A 16,829-nucleotide genomic window follows, 5' to 3' on the forward strand; every position below is an offset into this window, starting at 1 on the left:
ATATTACTACAAATATTCCATTATTGTGAAAATAAATATATATTAGTATTATTATTTTCTGTAAAAAATAAATATAATAAATCTTTATATTGAAATGAATCTTGTAATAGTTGATATGTGGAATTCCAACGTGTTGGTACATCACGTGGAAATTTTTTAGGTCTCATTCCATTAGCTTTACAAAATCTACCCCATTGTTTCATCATAGATGGATGAGACCATAAATATGAAATTGTGATTCTAATTGGTTTAATATAATTTTCTAAAAGTCTTAATCCATCTTGAACACATAAATTTAAAACATGACATACACAACGAATATGAAAAAATAAACCACCAATAACAGGTTGGCAAACAAATTTTAGTTCATCTATAGAAGCGGTATTAGAACTAGCATTATCTAATGATATTGAAAATATTTTATGAGTTAATTCATATTCTTCTAAAATTAAACATAATAATTGTGCAATGTTATGGGCAATATGTGATTCATCAAAAACTCTATAAGCTATCAATCTTTTTTGGAGGATCCAAGAGCTATCAATCCAATGGCAAGTCACACCCATATAAGAATGAGTTTGCCAATGATCACTCCAAATATCGGCATATAAAGAAACTTTATTATTTAATTTACTAAATTCATCAATTAAATTTTTTTCCTTGTTTTACTAATTTTTTAATTGTACGAGTAAGTGTAGTCCTAGGAACACGTTTAGCACATGGATTAAGAGATTTTTTACAAAAATCTTCAAATATGCATTTAGATCCAAAACTAAAAGAAAGATGTTCTACGGAAACAAATTTAGCTAATGACTCTCTTAATTTATTATCAGAATATAAAAATAAATCGGAATCAGTACTACTACCGCTAGAAAATCTAAATAATTGTGTTTGAGAACAGTCGAGTCCATATTCTGTCGGGTGCTTCGTTTCTACATGTTGTTTTAACGATCCATAGCCGCCGCCGGCTTGGAATTTGTAGGAAGCATTGCAATGCTTGTATTTTGCATGCATTTCTCCCGATGGAAGAGTGACCTTCTCAAAATGTTTAGTGAAAATAGAAGATTTTAGAGGAGGATGTTCCCGAACCTTAGAAGTAATTGCATCAGTACTTCCTTGTGTTTCGGGCGTCGGAAAGTGTTGGGCCTCGGTCTCATCATCGGTGGATTGAATGTTGGGGTCCTCGTGCGCTATTTCTTTTCCCCTCCGAGATCGATGTGAGGAACTTCCACCGCGGCCTCCTTCCATTGTAGTCGAAAGATGGAGTCGGAACTCGGAAACGCGTAGAGATTAGAGAATGCGAACTTGCGAAGTTGAGAATGAGAGTTAGAGAATAGAGAAAGTGTGTGAAAATGATGAAATCAACTCCCTATTTATAGGATTTGGATCATAACAGACACTAAATCATAGTCATTGATCAAAAAACGGTCAAATAATTTTAGACATTGAAAAAAAAATAAAACCCCAACAGCTCCGAACCGCCGGTTAATCGGCAGTTCGGAGCCATTGGAACCGACGGTTCGGAGCTGTTGGAACCGCCGGTTCCAACGGGAAAACGAAAAAAAATTAAAATTTTGAACCAGCGGTTCAACCAGCCGGTTAACCGGCGGGCCGCCGGTTTCACACCCTCTTGAATCGGAACCGAAACCGGAATCGGGAACCGGCCCGACATCCGGTTCGGCCCGGCTAACCGGGTCCGGGCTGGACCCGGCCCGTGGTCGGGTCTAGTCAGAAGGAACCAAACTTGTGTTATCTGCAGACAAGTTCTTCTTCAAGCGGCAACGTGAGGGCTAGTGTGTCAGAGATTCATAGCTAAGGCTAGGGACTAGCCTCCTGAGCGATGTGAAGTGGCTGAGATGGTAGACTTGTCGAGGTGAAGTTGGCTGAGACGAGGGCAACCGAGACAAGGTTAGCCGAGACGGAATTGCCCGAGTGGCTGAGGAGAGAGTGACCACTGGCCGAGACGAGAGTAACTGTTGACCGAGATGAGAGATGGCTGTTGGGCGAGACGTGAGTAGTTGCTTGACCGAGACGAGAGTAACTGCTTGGCCGAGACGAGAGATGGCTGAGACGAGAGATGACTGAGACGAGAGTATATACGTAGTTGTTGGCCGAGACGAGTTAGAGATGGGTTAAAGTCATGCGGACTCACAATGACACTTCAACTTGGACTTTGACCATCAGAAGACTAAAAAAAAAGCCACATCATTCATTTTGACCATCTGTATCAATACTAAAGAAGATAAACATGCACTTCGCGAGCTCATTATAATATGTTGCTATAAAAATTAATTAGCAACACATACAGTTTTATATATTTATTGAATCATTTTTTTATATTATTTGCAAAAGAAATTAACCTTCGTGCATGCACAAGGTTCGTTTAAAATATAAGATAGATATAAGAGATGATGTAGTCATTAAGCATAAATATATATACACGTTACTTGGTATATGTAAATTGTGGAATAAAGAAAATGACAATATTGGGTGACTTAAAAAAATTAATATTAACTTCCTCCCACGTAATTATAAGGATTTTAAACTCAATGATGAAGAAGCAAGTATATAAATTCTAACAAAATCTATCAATTAATATATTTTGTTTGACCATCCACTGTTATATAATATATATATTTTACTTTTTCATAGCTGTTTTTAATATGTTGTATATAATCATAAATTATAAGCATTAATTAGCCGATTACCTTCAAAATTAATTTCGTGTGAAGTTAATTTCTAAAAAATGATAATCCCAGTAGAAGTTAATTAAATCCTCTATGCCCAATAGTTTGTACACCGTAGCTAGGGATCGAATCGCGGGTCCCTGAGAGGACCGTTGATTGACTTTTTAAACTAGGTACATTCTAGGTTGATTATATTAATATATAAAAACATCAAAAATATTAATTCTTCATCTAAATTTAAAACGCTAGAGCTCATCAAAAATATTATTCTTATCTAAATTTTAGCCAATGCCTCTCCAGCCTTCCAATTCCACCTCTCAAAGCTGCAGGGAGTTGGAGAAGAAGAAGATCAGGTAATTAACTTCCTCTCCTGCTAATTAATTATAGATATATTTAATTTGTAATATTGCGCGTTCTTACATCATGTTTTATGATCATGATTCATGATCATGGAGAAAAGATTTATAGGAGAAGATCTTCCCCATCGATTGGTCATTCGGTCGTCGTCTGACATGAGCCGATGGCCTCGGGCTTGAACTTCCTCCGGCCACGGGTCACCGGAATATTCGCCATGGGAGCTTCTTTTCTGACGACGATTTGATGGAGGAAGAGGTGGTGGCGTTGGAAGAAGAAAATGAGATCAGGAAGCGAGGAGACGCCACTGCTCCAACGACCACGACTGCCATCGTCGGCAGTTGGTCGAAGACCGCCGGCGTCGACCGGGGGTGGCTCCAGCTCGGCATCAGCGATGATGGACGCCGTCGCGATTACAAGGACGACACCAGATCGAGCAGTAGTCACAGTAGCGCTAAGCTGGAGCTCGACTTGCTCGGTGGCAGAGGAAGCGCCCGAAGGTCGCCGCTCGCCGGGTTCCCGGCTCTCCCTTGCGTTGGCGGCCGACAGCGGCGGTGGGGCCATCAAAAGGCGAGCTCTAGGGCGACGCCATCACCGTCGACTTACGCCTGGGGAAGATCGCCTCCGGCGACGGCGAACCTGGCCTCTTGCGGCGAGATCAGGGTGGTGAGATTACCGCGAAGAACTCAGACGACCGCTCTGTGGCTCGTTCTGCAAGCTGCTCAAGAACAGTGCGTTCATTTATTTTCCTTTTTACAATTTTTAAAATTATAGAATAACTATAATAACAACTTCCTACTTAACATCGCAAACTTTATCATTTATAATTATATTTTTTTGTTAAATTTATGCTTTTTCTGAAGTACGGTGGTGCACCTTTTTAATTTTCTTTGCAGAAAAAAAGAGCCTTTTTTGCCTCAGATACCAAAGAGCTACTTGAGGATCAAGTATATATATTTCCCTCCTCTTTCATGCAACAGTTTATTATTTTTGTGAAATAATGAATCATTAATTCTACATTATTTTTTCAGAGATGGAAGGATGACAATAAGACTAATGATGAAGTATTTGGCTAATAAGCTTGTTTTAGAGGACGAATCAGAGGTGCTAATTATTTGTTTTTGCATGCATCCAAACACACATGCATATATATATATATATATATGCTTCATATTGTTCACTCTCAATCTCTCATTCCTTTGCCTGCCCTAGAACTTGATTGATTATATACATATATAACGTATAGATGATGCATGCATTGGCATATCTAGAAACTAAACTAGACTAATTAATAAACTAATTACCTTTGATGGTGGATAATCATTAACATAATCATTTAAGCTTCATCTATGAACATGTTGGTGTTAATTTTTAATTTTGCTAGCTAGCTGATTAATATATAAATTGCATCGACGTTAATAATTCAACTAATTATATATATATATCAGGTAGAGATAAGTTGCAGAGGTGAGCAGCTTCCTCCTTCCATGACACTGATCTGTGTTCGAGATAGCATCTGGTGCTCATCAACAGAAGCAGTAATTAGCGAGCAGCACTCAGACCCATCGACCGCCAAGTATGTCATGAACCTTCTCTACCGCAGAAGCAACACGTACGTGCGCGATTTGAAATTAATACTGTTTTTTTTTAAAATTTTATTTTATTTTATTTTTTATTTTTGTAAGAAAAAAACATTTCTATGCTTGATGATGTTCTATTTCCCACTTTGTAATATTTCTCACATGAAAAGGAATACCATTTAGTTGTTTTTAATATAAAAATGTTATTTATTTATTTATTTTTTTTATGGAGCTGCTTGATTGTTTTTCCTAATTATGAGATGGAGGTTCGCGGACGGCGTGTGGGCTTGAGCGGTGCCACGTGGAGCGATCCCGCCTCTTCGCACACCATCCAATCCGGTTCGATTTTTCAATTTATTGGAACCCTTCCCTCTCGCTTCTTCTTCTTTCTCCTCGCCACTTCGCCTGCCTCCTCGTCCGATAAGATGTACGCCGCGGTCGGCGGCCTCCCGCTCGTTCGCCAGCCCTTCGACGGGCCTTCCCTCTCCGCCGCCGCCCCCAAGACCGTACCTTCGTCCCGCCAGCTGCTACCGCTGCGAATCAAGGCCCGCTCCTTCGCGCGAATCGCTTGCGTGGCGAAGCCCGCTACCTCCGGAGGGAGCGGCGTCGAGAAAGAGGAGGCGCCTCGTGAGGGGAAGTCCGGGGACGTCGACTCTCGCCAATTCCGGGTACCGTGTTCCTCCCCGTTTTTGTAAAATGTGGCATGGAAGAGGGAAGTTCGTATTCCGTAAAGGCTTAAATTTTGATGTATTCTTGATGGCCAGTAACTTTAAGGTACTGTCCTCGATCAGTCACTAAAGTTCGTCCTCGATAAACTAGTTCATCTCTGGATGGGGAATAGCAGGAAGGAAAAAATTATTGCTGTTCGATACGTTATCATAATCTAGTTATATGTACTAATTGGATGATTGGAAGTATACATTTCATTTTAGGTGTTTCTCCAAGTTAAGTTTTTACGTTAGTTTACCAATGTTCCCCTGTTGGTAAAATTCATAAAACATAACAGAAATTTGACAGAAATTTGTAGTTACCAGAGTCATTCTGAAATTGAGAATCATTCGTAAGCTAAGTTTAATTTCCATATTTTCCCCACATTCTGAACTCCATCTAATTTTAATCTTTATTATGACACTGTCAAAACTGCTGTTTTATTGTTCACTAAGTTCATTTTCCACTGTTTTTCTAGTTCACATCATTGATCGGCACAGGGTATATTTGCATTATGCTAATTGTATACTTAACTGTTCATCTGATACTGAGTTTATGTGAAGAAATAGAGGTCTGCTGACTGGAGGGCAGCAAGGGCCTATAAAGATAGTGGTGTTCTTTTTGATGGAAAGATTGAAGCCTTCAATAATGGGGGTCTGATTATTCGGTTTTATTCACTTACTGGATTTCTTCCATTCCCTCTTCTGTCTCCATACCATTCATGTAAAGGTATAATCCTGTTTCTCATTCTGTATAAATTATCTGCTTTTGCCACCCAAAATTTGGAGAACACATTTGGTGATTTTCTTTTCCTTACAGATCCATCAAGATCCATTCAAGATGTAGCAAAGGAGTTAGTAGGCTCAACAATTTCTGTGAAGGTAATAAGTTTGACTTTGCATAGTATGCTTCAGAAGCAACTAAGAAAAATGTGGCCAGAACTATGGAAGAATGGCTAGCACGATCTGAAAAGTGTTCTTCTATAGCAGAATTACAAATTGTGAATTTAGTATGATTTTTCGTACTAGGATCTCTATAATGGTGGTGCATTATAGATTGGTAAATTAAAGTTAGGTAGTGCATCCATATTATGGATGCATCTTACTAACACTTTCTCAAAATTGTTAAGCCATAAATCTATAAATAGGGCCAAGTACAAAGTATCAAAGCATAAGACATTCAATCAAATTTTGCCTTCCTCCTAATTGTTTTCTTGTGTCCTTGTTCATTCATTCAACATGGACTTGTTTGTAAAAGTTCAATACGTCTTTGGCATGCCCTCTTGCAATTCAATGTAGGGTCAAGCATAGTCTACTTTGATCTTTAGAAGGAATGTTAACCATAAATCTACAAGTTGGTTTATTACATTATAGTTGGTGCTTCTATGATATATGGTTGCCTACTTAAACTGTTAAAAGTTTGCTATATGTAGCAATTTCTGAGTACACTTTTCTACAATTTCTCAAGTCCATTCTTCATGTTGCCATCAAAGATGCTTGATGCTTAGTTAAGGTGGTTCGTCTGACTTGGCAGTTTTAACATTGTTAGTTTAATAATTGCTATGGAACTGAGAACAGATGGAATCAAAGTTTTGAAAATCGAATCAGGTAGATGCTAGATGTCCCTTTGGTTGATATTGTTTCCCGTTGAATCAACCCTTACTGCTTCAATCTGGTTTTAAAAATTGTAGCATTAGGTGAGGTTGTCCGCTAGTTCTTGTTGAATGATTGAATCAAGTATGGTTTAGTTTCAAAATGCTGCATAGTGCAAGATGACCATGAAGTTAATACTCTTTACTCATTAAAAAGCAACATAATGATATGATGTTACGCAGCTTACCCAGTAACTAATTTTTAGTACTTGCCATTATTCTGTTTATTCCAAAGAATTTGGTTCAATTAAGTGGTTCCTTGAGGTCAGCAAAGGTGGCACATAACCTTTTTTTCACTTTTTCTGTACACTGTGTGTCAAAGTTTTTCATGCATCTTGTTCATGCAAACCACAAGTAACCTGACCTACTTTCTACGAGTTTTAAAATGTTTTGAACATGAACTAGCATAACTAATGTGTATTTCTTGGAAATCTTGCAATTCAAATACTTCCTAAGGCCTTTCTATATGTTTCATTTTCTTTTCAAGTAGTTATATTGTGGAATATCAAGCATAAATTACTAGATCCTTCTTTCTTTTTTTTTTCTTTGCCATATTACTTTGTTGGTTATGGTGATTTTGCTAATGTGATTCAACTAATCGTGTTTTTTTGTTTGGTTCCAATCTGAATATCTTTCTTGCATACTACAAACACAGGGTATTTTGATGTAAAATCATCTTTTCATAGAACAGTACCTACATTGTGATTAAGTTTTAGTTTTGGGGGTAGCTTCTCTACAGCCCTCTTGAAGCTAACACTGTCAATAATCACTGAGACACTTACTGAAGTTCCCCTCTGAATCTATGAATTTGCCTTAAACTCATCCCTTTTAGCGTACTTTATGCAGCATCATTATATTAATTGTTCTCTGAATTCTATAACTCCACAAAGTATCCTTTTTTTTTTTGTATGCAATTTTTCAGATATATATTTTTTGGTTGGATACAATGTCTTCAAAAGTAAAATGAAAATCCATTACTTATTATAATAGGTTACTGAAGCAATTGAAGAGGAAAAGAAACTCATCTTTTCAGAGAAGGATGCATCTTGGTCAAAGTATTCTAGTCAAATAAAGGTTGGTGATGTTTTTGATGGAATGGTGGGTTCCTTTGAAGATTATGGTGCATTTGTTCACCTACGTTTCCCAGATGGTACATAAGTTTAATTGAAAGATTCATACCAGTCATATTTGGATATTTTTAATGTCCTATTAACAACCAAAATGCAATTTGGGGTAGGTAATTATAATCTCACTGGACTTGTTCATGTCACTGAGGTTTCCTGGGACTTGGTTCAAGATGTGAGAGATTTTCTAAATGAAGGCGATATGGTGAAAGTCAAAATAATACATATTGATAGGTAAGGTTGTATTCCATTCTCAACATAATTATTTGAAATATATGGTATTAACATTTAACAGTAGAAAATGGTGTCTTTGTTTAAATATGCTACACTATATTCTAAATTCTTGTTCGTAATGTCAATTTATTGTGATGTGAATGTCTATTTATTGTGAACTTGATTGCAAAATGTTAGCCCACACAAGGTAAGTCCGGTTTATTATTTTGTCCTGATAGCTTGCTAATTTCATATTACCTTAATGTTTGTTTAGTTTGTAAATTTTATGTGTATGCTTCACTCAACCCTGTGTTGTAAGGTGATCTTTTTTGCTCTTTAAAATATGAGCTGTCCTTTAAACATTGGGAGAAAAAAAAACAATTCTAGTTCATATTTGTTTGTGACTATCTTTACAGGAACATGGGGACAAGGTAATAGAATTAAAAATTATACAAATACATGGGTAATGATATAAAAGATTTAATAAAAACCTTATGCAAGTATAAGTAGTCTCTAGTAGAAACTAGAAGTACTACCTTTTTTTTGTATCAAATTAGCAAGTTCTGAAGAATATTATTGTAGAGGGGAATTATTCCCTATAGAAACCTAAGTAGCTCCCCACTACCTTTATATATATTCATGAATAGGAATGTTACAAATGATCGCTATAAGATCTTAGATATTTACACATGGGCACACTGTCCTCAACAGTCACCCTAAAACTTGTTTGAATATATTATAGAGACTCAACTTGTTACAATAGACCCTGCACTGCCTTTTTTTTTTTTTTTTAAACTTGTTACGAATATGTTCAATTCTTTTGCTCACCTAGGGTCATGGATCTATTTATACTTGACTTAGATACTACTATTTGCTTCTTCTCTTCTAGGATAGGATGTTACCTCCCAGGAAAACATAATATCCTAAAGTAGATCGTCTATCCAATTTATATCCAAAGTAACCCACTATCTAGTGACGACCCTGATCTTGAAAAAAAACATTTTTCAAAGACTGTAGAATCTTAATAGATGTTGCCCAGTGGTCTTGACATGGATTGTTTAGAAATTTACTCGAGATGCCAGGTTTGGTTCCTGTGAAATAATTGAGTTTCCTTACCAACCTCTTGTATTTCCTAGGGTCAATTAGTGACTACCTTGTCTTGAGACTGATCTGATGTTAGGATCCATGGGAGTTTACACTTGTGTTGTCCTTAGCATATCTGCCTCTTCGAGCATATCAAGTACCCACTTGCCTTGAAATATATATCTAAATTTCTAAGTGAGCAACTTCTACAACCAAAATGTATTTAAGCTCATCTAGGTTTTAGTCTGAAAATGCTAATGAAGATAGACTTTCAAATCTGGGAATCTGATTGAATCATCTCCCGTAATAATAACATCACCCAGATAAACAATAAGAAGAATATGTCCTCTTGTCTGAGAGATGAGGTAGAAGACTGAGTCAGTGCCACTTCTGGGCATGTCGTATTGAAGAAGTGCTAAGCTAAATTTTCCAAACCATGTTCTCAGAGATTGATTGATCCCATACAGTGATTTCCAAAACTCGCAAACTAGTACAATCTCCACCTAAGCAACAAACTTTAGAGATTGCTTCGTACAAACCTTCTCCAGAAGATCACCTTCAAGGAACACATTCTTGATTTTAAACTGATAAAGGAGCCAATGAAAGACAACAAGCGAAAGGAGAACACAAACTAAGATAATCTTGGTCATTAGGGAGAAGGTATCAAGGTGGTCTACAACATAAGCCTGTTTGCAATCATTGACTGCTAGGCAGACTTTAAAGTGATCATGAAGTCATCTAGGGAACATTTGATTAAGGAAATCCATTTACAGCCTATTGTAGACTTTTCAGAATGAAGAGACTATTTCCCAAGTGTCATTATAATATAAAGCATCCATCTCTTCTCTCGTAGTGTGTGGTCACTGAGGATCCAGAAGTGTCTTTGTGACATCTTTTCAAAGAACTGATAAAAGCATAATAGCATAGAGACAAACAATGCATAAGATATAAAGCAAGAAAATAAGTGGGTGGTGAAACACTTATGAGTGCCCTTGCAAAAAGCAATGGGAACATTCAAATCATTTGGTGGATCTAGGATAACCAGAGAGGTGTCTGGAGAGCAAGAGAGTCTTGAGGATGTGTTATTGTACTATCACGTTGTGGACGTTGGTTGTACAACCATAGAGGAGGTGTTGTGGATGGTGGAAGCTCAAGAGTCAAGGATGTAGAAAGCAAATGATGGTCCGCAGTCAAAATGGGGAAGTTGGTGGTGTAAGAGCAGGAAGGACCTCCTCGAGAGCCTTAGAAAGGGATAGAGTAGATGAGTGAAATGAAGTGGACTTAAAGAAGGTCGCATTAGCAGATATAAAGGCTTGTTGGGACTTGAGTGTAGCAAGGACAACCTTTTTAGAGGTGTGAATAATTGAGGAGGATGCACTTGAGAGACTGCAGGGATAACTTATCATGGTTAAAGGACAATGAATGAACAAAGCACGTACAATTAAAGACATATGGTGGAAGAAAATATAGAGCGTCTTGGGGAAATTGAAGACAAAGGGATTTGATCCTAAATGGTGGAGGATGACATGCAATTGATAAGCTAGCACACTGAGAAATACATCCCTCAGAATGAAAAGGGAACATGCATATACAAGAGTCCAAATTGTGTCTAACATATGTTGATTTTTTTGTTTAGTCACACCATTCTACTGAGATGTGTGAGGACATGAAGAGTGATGGAGAATGCCACAGCGAGATAGAAACAAATGTAGCATCAAAGATGACATAACAATTCAACAATTTAGTAAGACGACTAATAAACAGTAGGCTTAATAGAGAATTAGTAACAAAACACCAGATTACAAATTAAGTAAAAGGCAAAGTGGAATTCACCAACGCCCTTAACCAATGAGTGAGACCCAACAACTATTGTGACACCAGAGGGAGATGTGAGAGATTAGAATAGAAAAAAGAGATGTGCCAAAAATGTGCTTGAGACTCTTGAGTCTGCAATTCAAGGTGATGATCTAGCGATATGTGATAAGACAGGCAATAGAGGGACCTTCAGCAGCAAGCAAGGTAACCAGCTGAGATGATGCATTGGTATTTGTTTGCACTTGAAAGATCTAACAGTACTCATCTGCAGGAATTGTTATAGTGGAACCTGTTGAACGGACATAGGATAATCAAATTAGACAACATGAGAATAGCAGATGAATGATGAGTAGGAAATCCATAGAGAATATAGCAAGTATCCCCAATATGCCCAAGTCTTTCACGGTGAGTGCACTCGGGTCTGTTCTCTTTGCCATGATCTCTTCTACCATGTTGTCGACCTTTGCGACCACTCCACTATATTTCGATAGGAGAATCAACTACCAAACTGGAATGATCACTGAAGGATTGGATGAGATCAGAGTGGAAGTTGATGCATGGAACATTGTGTACACATGATAAAAAAGGAATGAAAAAGTCACCTATGATTTGTGATTTCACTAACTCAAACTTAAGGTGGACTGTGCGGAGGAAGATAATGGAGCAACCTATCAATACAACTTAGCATCTCATGAACATTGGCAGTGACTAAAAGAATATCAAGAAAATCGCGATACTTAGAAATTGACGTCATGGATGGTCATCCTTGTGTGAAGGGCGTTGCGATTGATGCTCGAGGGCTTGAGGCAATGCTAGAAAAAACCACACGTGACTTGATCCGAAATGAAGAACATCCTGGACGAGGAGGCATCATGTGGAACTGTTCATGCGGCACAAATGGAGAAGCTAAGATACATCATGCATGAATTGTGAGATGCGAAATAAATAACGGGAATTAATTTGGCTCTGATAGTATGTAGGGGGAATTATTCCCTGTGAAAAGCCTAGTAACCCCCACTATCTTTATTTATAGGAATGTTACAAATGCCCCTTATAATTCTTATTTACACATGGGCAAGTTATATACTTATATTGCAATACTGATTAATTTAACAGCTAAGTCAAAATATCTAAACTTCATAGAAGCAAGAAGCACAAGGAGCAAATGGGACAGGAGATGTCCATGTACCGACGGATGATGAGGGTCTTTGGGAGATATTATCGTGGGAGTGGAACGTTGATAAAGGCTCGTCATCTTGCCTTATCTTCTATGGTACACCATGTATGGAGGGCTAGAAATAGAAGTTTTTTTGGTGAGGGATAGTTAGATTCTAAGAGGATTTTCAAGAATATGCAAATTCATGTATACCGGTCCTTGGGAGTGTAATTTGATCTAACTCTTTGTCAGACATAAGTCACTCCTAATGGCCAATTCTTGTACTCTTGGTTCAGGCTATAAAATTATTTTACTTATCCAAAAAAGGAAGCACGGGGAGCATTTGATCTTGTCATGTAGTGTCAACTTGTAATTGGGTGGTCATTTTTTTATATTTGTTTCTTTTCTTCCTCTGGAAGCTGAAATTTTACTCCTTTTTTGTTGTTTGTTGCTATAATCAGAGAGAAATCAAGGATTAGTCTTTCAATTAAGCAGCTGGAGGATGATCCTCTTATGGAGACATTGGACAAAGTAAATTTTCAAGTAAGTTGTGAGTATTAGTTCTGACAAGTTATTATTTTTCCCAACAGAAACACACTGACTAGCTCAACAATAACACATCTTCTCAGGATGGTGAACTTGTATCTGATAGGCTTAACACGTCTTTGACCACGAATATTGAGCCACTTCCTGGACTTGAGAGCATTTGTAAAGAGCTACTACAGGAGGAAGGGTATCAATCTTTTACAATTACACTATGCTAAGCCTTCTCTTTTGTTCAAAATTGGTGTATAGTTTCTACTATGTAAATTTGCTTGAAAAATTTGTATGAGCTATTCATCATAGGCTCTTAGCAGAGTTAACCTGTCAATAGGATCATCCTAAGTGAAACTTAAGTTAATCCTTCTTTTTGGTCTGAGAAATATCCCATGTGAAATTCGAGTAAGTTAATTTTCTTTTTTGGGTTACGAAACTCAAAATGTGTCATTTTTCTTGGGCAAAAGGGAAGGCATGGGGCATAGGAAAATACATAACGCAAGTTGATTATTCTATGAAGAAGCCATCTAAAAGATAAAACACAACCATGTCGTGAAAAATGGTTTCTCCATACCTATATGGTATTCAATCTTCTTAAATCCTAATGGTCTAGTTGTACAGCTAAATCATTTTAGAATTTAAAATTTTGTTCTTGATGACCTTGTAGTCGTTGAACATAAGAGAAAAGGGAAATGGTCGAATGAGTTAGTGTCTTCGATCCAAGTACTTATCAGCTCAAGTAGGATGAAAGAATAAAGAGTAGGTGACAATGACCTTTTAAGTTGTTTATGTCAGTTAACAAATAATATGCAGCATAAGTGAGGTACGATTAGGGCGTCAAGGACTGGAGAAGCGCGTTGTCTCACAAGACTTGCAGCTTTGGCTTTCAAATGTAAGATGTCACTTCGTAAGAGTAATAATTGCTTTCGCCTTTTCAATGACAATTGTTCTTTCCAGGCACCAGCAAAAGACAAGCAGTTTACACTCCTTGCTAGAGCTGGAAGACAGGTTAGATTCTCTTCCTATGGAATTTTATTATGTTCCAATGACACTTGCAAACATATCGTCATATCAGGCCATGTTCATCTTGACTATTTGGTATATTTAAATGGCGCAAATATCTGTTTCCTATGATATCTAAGGAAGGATCGTTCTTTTTCGTTGGCATAATCAAACATGATTAAATGGTCAGAAAACAACAAATACACCTCTTTTTACCGCTGTGAATCCAATTATTCAACAAAGTGTTCTACCATACCTTTTTTTTTTCACTATCCACAAATCCTCATTGTTTGATGTAGTGTATTTTCACACAATTCAATGCATGCATGTATGGGCTTAACATGTTCAACTGAGATCCTTTTTAGTTCTGAGCTTAAAAGTCAGTGTTTTGAAAACCAGATCAGATAGATCAGTTCAACCAGGAACTAGTAGTCACTCCGGTCCAGTCGAAACGATAAGGGCATCCTGGTTGAACTGATTGTTTGGAGGGCTCGACCGGTTCCTTTTAAATTTGAAAACACTGCTTAAGATCTTTACAACTGGTTTGAAAACTGGAACATTTCGAGTGTAATCCGATTACTGAATGACAGGTCCAAGAGGTGTATTTGACAACCACACTGGATCAAGATGGCATAAAGAAGGCCGTACAGCAAGTGCTGGGTAGAGTTCCTTGAGGTAATGTTGATACGAAATTTGGTGCTATAATTCATGGGTACTGGGTATTCGACAGTCATACGAAATAGGTCGATGTACACGAACAAATGGACGCATCAATTTATTTTGCTCTTTTCTTTAATTTTCAATCTACGTGGATGGATTTTTCATGGTCTTTTAATTTATTGCCCATATCTATTTATCATTAATCAAGTGAGGTGATAAAATGTTTAATGTTCATCTAATAAGGTGGACTTGACCACGGGCTGGATCCAAGTCAGATCCGGCCTGAAATCAGAACCACATTAATGGACCGGTTACCTATTGATTCGGTTCAATGGGCTTGACTCGTAATTAGTCGGGCCCTAAGTCAACCGCTAATTGGTAGTTAATTGTCAGTTGAATTGGCAGTTAATCGTCTATTTATTTTTAAAATTTTAATTTTTAAAATTTTGTTTTAGATTTTTTTAATGAGTCTTTTATTTAATAATATTTTAGTGATATTAATGCTTGGTTTAACATAAAATAATTCATTTGTTTTAAAATTTTTTAATGTGAGATTATTTTATCTTTATTTTGAAATTAATTTTTCAATTTTTGTTTATTTTGAATTTGTTAATATGAGATTATTATATTTTTAATTTATTAATTTCATCTAACTTTTTTTAACAAGCTGCTCATTCCTCTTATTCTATTTTTTTAATCTATTTAATATTGAATTTATATAGACTATTTGATTTGTATAATATATTCAATAATAAGTTTATTAAAGGAATATAGTTTATTAATAATAAAATTATTTATATAGTGAAGATTATTATTGAATATATAAATTAATCAAAAGATATAATTTATATGATATAGTTATATGTTATCATATTAAAATTTAATAATATTAATGTTAGATAACAAAAATCATTGGTATAAAAAAAGATGATTTAGGATTTAATATAATGTTCTTCTCCATCTATTATAGTTTTAAATTTTTTGAAAACTTGATAATCGGATGGAAATTACAAAAAAATAAAGAATTGTAACTTTGAGTGTAGAAGATTTTGATATTGAAGAAATGAACTAATAGATAGACAAGTTAAATAAATTTAGATATATTTTTTAAATTTTAAAATTCTCTATATTTATAAATTTATAAATATTAAAAAATATAAATAAATAATAAGATTTTAAATCATTGTGAATCATGAATCGAATTGTAATTAGTGATTTTGAATTGTGAATTATAATAGTAGTTTAAGATTAAGGATTGAGATTTTTTTGAGCCATCAATTGGATGATTTTGAAGCATCCAATCATCAATTTTGAACAGTGATCAAATCTATAATCAAGTCCTTATTTTTTAAGATATTAAAATCAGAGTCTTCTATTTTTTCCAAACTGCAATATATGTCAAAACAATTTAGTTCTGTGGATCAAATATTCCAATTATTTAATGAAGTAACATGAGCAAGTAAAAAGATTAAAATGAGAGGTAGTCTTTGAAATTTATTTAATTCTGATTGACAAACTGTTTAGTGAAACAATTACTGATTTAAATGATTTTTTTCTAAAAATTAAAAAATGAAATCCCTATGTAAGTTTCCTTTTTCTCAAACGGTATACTTTAGATCTTTCAAAATTTTTCATCATTCAAAGTTTTTCAATCATTCAAAGTTTTTAATCAAATATTTAGATCTTTCAAAATTTTTCATCATTCAAAGTTTTTTAATCATTCAAAGTTTTTAATCAAATATTTAGATCTTAAATCCGACTAATCTTGAGATTTGAAAAAAAAATCTCTGCCACTTCCCAACACACCACTCTCCGGCAATATATATATTTTCATAGCTAGGGCAGAACTTTTGATAGATTTATTTAATATATGGGTAATTTTGGAAATACACATGAAAACATTTATCTAGTATTTAACAAATATTCCTTCTCTTCTTCTGCTTTATTGTAGGTCGTCTTCGTGGCCGAACTCAATCTGGTACAATAAAATCTAGGAGTGAGTATTCGGTTAAAATTGAATCGAACCGAATCGAATTAATCAAAAAATCGAATAAATTAATTTTTTTTGAACCAATCGAACCGACTAAATTTTTAAATAAAAATCGAACAAATCGAACCGATATTTTATCAGTTAATTCGATTTTCAACCGAATTAATCAATTTTTTTAAATATTATAAAAATTTTACTAATGAATTAGGGATTTATAAATTTATTTATTTAAAATTTATAAATTATTTTTTTAAATTTGATTAATTCGG

General features: G+C 35.6%; 1 protein-coding gene across 1 annotated transcript; it reads left to right on the forward strand.

Annotated features, from left to right (window-relative positions):
• Positions 1 to 5,010: 5,010 nt before the first annotated feature.
• LOC141827769 (uncharacterized) lies at positions 5,011 to 14,732 on the forward strand. The gene is made up of 10 exons (XM_074715091.1): positions 5,011 to 5,289; positions 5,899 to 6,058; positions 6,149 to 6,210; positions 7,971 to 8,130; positions 8,218 to 8,338; positions 12,833 to 12,914; positions 13,001 to 13,104; positions 13,722 to 13,800; positions 13,866 to 13,916; positions 14,501 to 14,732. The coding sequence occupies exons 1-10, from the start codon at positions 5,047 to 5,049 to the stop codon at positions 14,582 to 14,584; spliced, it is 1,146 nt and encodes a 381-aa protein (XP_074571192.1). The 5' UTR covers positions 5,011 to 5,046; the 3' UTR covers positions 14,585 to 14,732.
• The last annotated feature ends 2,097 nt before the right edge of the window (positions 14,733 to 16,829 follow it).

This window comes from Curcuma longa, chromosome 4 (assembly GCF_044706935.1).
Source record: "Curcuma longa cultivar G26 ecotype Majalengka, Jawa Barat chromosome 4, ITB_CL_G26_1.1, whole genome shotgun sequence".
NCBI classification, from domain to species: Eukaryota; Viridiplantae; Streptophyta; class Magnoliopsida; order Zingiberales; family Zingiberaceae; genus Curcuma; species Curcuma longa.

What these genes read in the sequence shown, in the direction of transcription:
- LOC141827769 (XM_074715091.1), top strand. Translation starts at nt 5,047, where the DNA reads ATGTACGCCGCGGTCGGCGGCCTCCCGCTCGTTCGCCAGCCCTTCGAC. An exon ending in TGGACAAAGTAAATTTTCAA is followed by an intron (nt 12,915 to 13,000) that starts GTAAGTTGTGAG and finishes ACATCTTCTCAG; the next exon opens with GATGGTGAACTTGTATCTGA. An exon ending in TTGCTAGAGCTGGAAGACAG is followed by an intron (nt 13,917 to 14,500) that starts GTTAGATTCTCT and finishes ACTGAATGACAG; the next exon opens with GTCCAAGAGGTGTATTTGAC.